The following is a 6,196-nucleotide window of genomic DNA, read 5'->3' as shown; positions in this document are numbered from 1 at the left end:
TTTCTGTTAATATTAAGTAGAATTACAATTACTATTAAATGTTTATAAGCTAAAAAATGGATATGTAGTAGAAAATTGTTGGTGTTTTCTACCAATAAAACTGTTAATATTCATATAAACATGAAATTCTAATTACTCTGTAAAAGGTAACTTTTCTGACCTTTTTAACCTCATCAGCTCAGTGTTCAGTGTGTTGTGCTACTAGACCTCTCACTGTGTGTCAACTGTAGAACTAAGGAGGTTAAGTAAGCAGCTAGGTATGCCCTATATAAGTACTCAATGAAGTAGGCTGAATATCATAATTCTTTTCATACACTTAAACTTACCAAATTTTATTAGCAACGTGTAGATATTTGTTTTTTTTTATTTTTAAATATCTATTGTAAACATTAAATTCAAAATCAATATTAACAGAAAAATGTCCTTATTCCTTCTTTGTTTCTACTCATTTTATAGAAAAATATAGTACATTACTTTAATGTGCATTAAAGATTGTATTCGTATTTTAAATTCAAAATAAAATACAATCAACTGTTTTTTGTTGGAGAATAAAACCAACTTTTAACTTCCATTGTACAAACAGTCCTAACACACTGTTCTACTCATTTCCAATTATTCGGAATGTCAGTTGTTAGTACTAAGGCACTCAAGATGTAAAATAACTAAGTACAATGGATAACATATAAATACCAAAACTACAAGAGTTGTAACATAAAAAACAAGGTTTTTCTTTCACTTGAAACTATTCAAAGATACTTATTATACAAAGATAATCTTCACAGTATGGACACAATTAATGTTTTAGATCAATTCTCAAAACTTGAATGGATCGATTGAGTCATATTTATGTTTACATTATGATGCTCTCTTCATCATCATCACGCTCCACATAGCTGAAGGCGAATCGAGCGCACTGGCGCTGGGGCCGTGACGATGTAATTGTCATGTGGTGATGCTGCTCCTCAGAGTCGGCATCCTTCAGCACACCCGCAAAGTCCAGTCTGGAAAACAACACAGACAGTTGTTAGTTTGCAGAAAAACAGTTTTAATTTTTGATATCTTTAACCAGTCTTCCCAGCAGTCAACTACAGCATTCAGCTGTTACGTTGTAAAATACTATATTCACATTTACATCTAAACATTTAACTTTAAATGGTAATAGGTTGTTAATGAGTATAATTAATATCTCTTCCTACACCCTCATATGTGTTATCTACCTCCTAAACCCCATCTAAACAACTCTGTATAAAACTAAGTTCATCTATTTCAAGAGCTGTCTAGGGGTGATTATTGAAGGAAAGTGTTACCTGAACTATGAAATTAGAAAAAGCCAGGCATTTAAAAAATAGAGAAATCATTGTGGATTGACCCTTCTATTAAATAATTAACATCTTATTGGTGAAAACTGACAATATCATAAAGTAAAAGTATTAATACTGTTTATAGTAGGTAGAAGCATAATGTTGAGTGTTACAAGATTAGTAGGTTATGTTGAAAAATACTTATATGCAAACCTAAGGTTTAATTGTTGTTATATTAATGTTTTGCATTTCTAGAAACAACCAAAATTTAAAAATCACAGCAGATAATTGTGCATACAAGGGTAAATAATTTTCTTTAAATCACTTTGATACTTACTGGAATTTGATCTGCAATTGATTTCATGAATTTCTTTGAAAAAAATATGATGATTCAGCTGTTTGCATAATTACTGAATCATCATACTGGATGGTGTTCTTTTGATTCTTGCCTCATGAGTTAAATTCTATACAACTAATTTAGACAATCTTGGTACAGTACGCGCGCTGAAGGTTCGGCTCCGAGTCAACCGAGCGGACTGTGGCGGGGGATGGGTGGATTGCCCGATATAACAACTGTTCTGTAGACATCCGCCAATGTTTGGCCCGCTGCAGTCTGAATATTTATTGTCCCTGTTCTCCCTCACAGTCGAGTATTCACTGTTGTTAGAAGTGGACAAATGGTTTAAGTGCGTTATACACAATTCATTAGTTTAGTTAGTAGTGATGTTAGTGAATTTTGGTAGTTGTAGGGCGTTACAAATTATTTAATATTATCCTTGCTATTAAGGTTATATTACAAGTTTTAGTAGTTTTGTTTTGATTCATCATCTCAGTCGGTATAATGGCCCACCAAATACATTTCCAAAGTGGCTCGAGGAAAAAACTACGAGAAGCCAGGCTCGAGAAATTATATGGAGGGTTAATGAGTTCATGGCAAATGAGTTGAAACTATCTAATGATGAACGAATATAAATAAAAAGTTTAGAAAGAACTGCCGCGGCTTGTGGTGTTTCAAAGGCACTGATTAAGGAGATTCGCCGTTAAAAACAAATTATGGATTCTTCCACTGAAGGGGAGTGTTCGTTCACAACCCCTAAAAATACAAAAGAAAATAGTAGAACTAGACGACTTTGATAAATGTGTTGTTCGAAGAACCGTCCATGAATTTTATAAAACTGATAGTTGCCTGCCAACTCTTCAATTGTTAAAAAACAAGCTGAATGAAAAAATTAACTATGAAGGGGGTTTGACTAGCCTCAGAAAAATATTAGCATCATTAGGATTTCGGTGGAAAAAAATTGAAAATAATAGGCAAATTTTGATTGAAGCTAGTGACATAAGAATGAAACGTATAAACTATTTACGAAGTATAAAACAAGCGTGATCATAGAACTCTCCTATTGTTTACATTGATGAATCGTATATATTATCTATCATCTCATGTGACTGAAAAGGGATGGGCGCAGCCTTCAAGGTTTTAAAAAGAAAATAAGTAAAGGCGAGAGGGCCATAATACTGCACGCAGGGGGTGAAATGGGGTTTATTCTTGGTGCTTGCTTAATCTGGAAAGCGGGAACGAGCGAAGGAGATTATCATGATCAGATGAACCATGCGAACTTCATGACATGGACAAGAACTCAGCTCATTCCAAACTTACCAGTTAACTCTCTAATAATTATTGATAATGCCGCCTATCATAACGTCCAAGTTAATAAAGCACCTAATTCAGGTTCAAAAAAGCAGAAATGATCAAGTGGCTACAAGATCATGGACTGCAGTTTGATACAATGTCACTTAAGCCCGAATTGTACAGTTTGGTAAAACAACATAAGGATCTATTTAAAAGATTTGCATTTGACGATTTGTTAGAAAACCACGGACACAGCGTTATTCGCCTTCCTCCGTACCATCCAGATCTAAATCCGATTGAGAATATTTGGGGAATAATAAAAAATTATGTAGGTCAAAAAAATGTTGTAAATAACATTAAAAATACCATAGCGTTACGCAAAGAGAAGATAGACTCAATAACAAAAGAAGAAAGTTGTAAAATTTGAAGATGAATATTATAAAAAGGAACATTTAATTGATGACACAACAGAGAGATTTATTATTAGTTTGAATGACTCATCTAACGGCAGCAACAGTGAACAGAATGCCAGCGAAGAATCGGAAACGGGTGGTGAGGATGGAAATAACTCGCCATTGGCAACTCTGTTATAGGTAAGAATAGCTTTGTAAACAAAGTAAAATCTAGGGAAAATACTGTTCACCACGCCGATTTTAAAAATAACGGATTCTACATTTATGCGTTGAGAATTTAAATTCTTAATTTGTATTGTTAGACGTTTAGTAATTTTACGATTTTTAATCACTAATAGATTTATGACATTTTATTTCTTATCTGTCAGAAAGTCAATTAATATACAATGTATTGCTAAGGTAGTATTCGAATTTTTAATTGAATGCTCTAATGTAATACGGTTTAATCCATATATAACCAATGCCTCTATGTATAGTGTATTCGTAGAAATGCTAAAAAAATAATTTATTGTCATGCCACATAATTAATAATTAAGTTTTTCATAAACAGGATTCTTTATACAACAGTGTTTCGTATTCATTCATCTGTCATAAAATTAGTTTATAAACAATACACCCCAAAAACCCCTTTCTATTTGAATATAATACAATGAAATTCAACATAATTGAAAACATAATTAGTTTAAAACTTTTAGTTATCACAGATCACCACTATGGCTTAAAGTGTTTTTTTTTTTTTTCAGAAATAAACTATTGCAAAGTGATTCAATGTTAAACTTTCAAATGGTATTGCCGTGTTGCATTTACGTGAATGGACCATAAACTGTAGGGCAGCGGTGTCGGTGATACATTCCACTTCAGACTAAGTTACGGCTAACCTAAACTATGTATCTGAAAAAAGTTAAATCTAAAAATAACTTCAGTTCATTCAGAAAAACTTTCCTGCTGGTGAAAGTTTCCTGACCAAATAATAAAAAAAATCCTCACATACAAACTTTTTTGTATTACAATTTTGGCACAGTTAATTTTAAAATATATTTTATTGAAGAAAAGTAATAAGACATTGAAACTTAATACATCCATTAGCATTGGCATAAACAGGAAAACAGATCTGCGAAGTTTCAGAATTTTATTTGTACAGGACGTTGGTCTAACCATAAGTTGATTGTCGAGCGAGAATTAAACATTGCCGTCCGTGACGGATCATTGGAGAGTCAATGTTTTTATTTCGTTAGTAGGGCAACGACAGGGCCGAACCTTCAGCGCGCGTACTGTATTACCAGACATTTTTGGATCTGTCCAGGATTAGATGCTTGAACCTTTGAATAAGAATATCAAACTTTCTGACATCTTTCCTCATTCTCATTAATCTTTTGGCCCAGACCTGTACTGCAATGCTTAAATTAATCTTTCCCCCCAGCCAGGATGGGCCAGATAAACCATTTTAAAACTCCCGACTTCCTCCTGGTTGATAATCCTAATAACTTCGAACTAACCTCAGCAACTTTATTGTTCTCAAATGCAGAAATAAGTGTAAATATAAAAGTTAAAAACAAGTGGCAGTGTGAACAAAACATAACATTTTATGTGCCATAAAAATTACTGTAAGTTATAATCCAACATGCTACTCAAAAAGGTAACAATAATGGTAAAAAATAAATGTGTAACTCTAAAAGGCAAAACTTAAGATGGTATGAACAAGAACAGCTTGTGCTGGTATAAATATTAGCAGGTCCAAAAACACGTGCAATTCGAAAAAGAGTGAACAAAATACTCTTCTTCATAAACATGGAATACACAATTGTAGAACTAACCAAGGTAAGCTTTACATGATATAAACAGTAATATATATGGTGTTTTTTTTAACAAAATAGATATGTAACTAACTGAAACACAGATGATTGGTCACACACAGAGCCATTAATAGATAAAAACAAACTATGATAAAACATGATAAGGTACAAACATTTGCAATACTATATTTTACACCCACAATAAGACCTGTAAGTTTTGCTGGATCAAAAACTATTAGAGTCAAATTTTAAAGCAGGATTTTGTTGATCAGAAAACCCAAGTATTTTATTTGCTCATCCTTAAATTTAACTACTTACTCATTTCGTTATTGAATTAATATATTTACAAATACACAAAAAATTTGTACAAAATAAACACTGTACTAATATATTATTAGTCTCACCAGAACCAAAAAATTATTGAATTTCAAAAATTTATATATATTATGGAAGCAGAAGGTAACGTTTAATTACAATTTTGATGTTTCTCACAATTATCTAGTACTAATAATTTTAGACAATATGGGGATTGAAAAGTGCCATCATCAATGTTCAAGATATTCAACCATAAGCATTATAATATCACCTTGGCATTGGTCCTCTCCTTCGCTTCTTTGTGGGTTTTGTACTGTCTTCCAGTAGCGGCGGCAGGTGTCTGGAAAACAAGTAAAACTGGTTAACCAGTGAATTGTGAAAATCTATTTGACAATTTATTATTAATCCTTTTCGTGCCTAGGATTAATTCTTATTTGTAATATGTGACGTTTGTAGTATGTATTTGAACATAAATACCATTACTTTCTTAAATACCATAAAAAAAACATTAATGGTGAAACACAACACTTACTTTGTATTTTGTAAAATACAACTAGAAAAAACATTCTCTTGGTAATAAATAATACTTTTATCCCACTATTTATGTACTATTGTCTACTGATACAAAATGTTTTTAAAAATTTCCAAAACATATTTTTACAATAGTTTTCCTAAAATATAAAACTGATTTTGTATTAGTTTATCAAAGAAGTTAATTTTGCATGAAAGCTAATCCAATAGCAA

At 32.0% G+C, this 6,196-nt stretch overlaps 1 protein-coding gene across 2 annotated transcripts in view; it reads right to left on the bottom strand.

The window, feature by feature from the left end:
- Positions 1-746: 746 nt before the first annotated feature.
- LOC124372456 (cohesin subunit SA-1-like) overlaps positions 747-6,196 on the bottom strand; it is a 46,763-nt gene continuing 41,313 nt past the window's right edge. For both annotated transcript variants that reach the window (XM_046830858.1, XM_046830859.1), the window contains 2 exons: positions 5,724-5,792; positions 747-1,001 (listed from right to left, as the gene is read on the bottom strand). In XM_046830858.1, the coding sequence (XP_046686814.1) occupies positions 851-1,001; positions 5,724-5,792 (220 nt within the window). In that variant the 3' untranslated portion in view covers positions 747-850. The remainder of the gene's footprint in view (positions 1,002-5,723; positions 5,793-6,196) is intronic.

This window comes from Homalodisca vitripennis, unplaced genomic scaffold (genome assembly GCF_021130785.1).
Source record: "Homalodisca vitripennis isolate AUS2020 unplaced genomic scaffold, UT_GWSS_2.1 ScUCBcl_3267;HRSCAF=8695, whole genome shotgun sequence".
Classification (NCBI taxonomy): Eukaryota; Metazoa; Arthropoda; class Insecta; order Hemiptera; family Cicadellidae; genus Homalodisca; species Homalodisca vitripennis.
The sequence above is the reverse complement of the archived record's forward strand: the minus strand, read 5'-3'. Positions and strand labels throughout refer to the sequence as shown.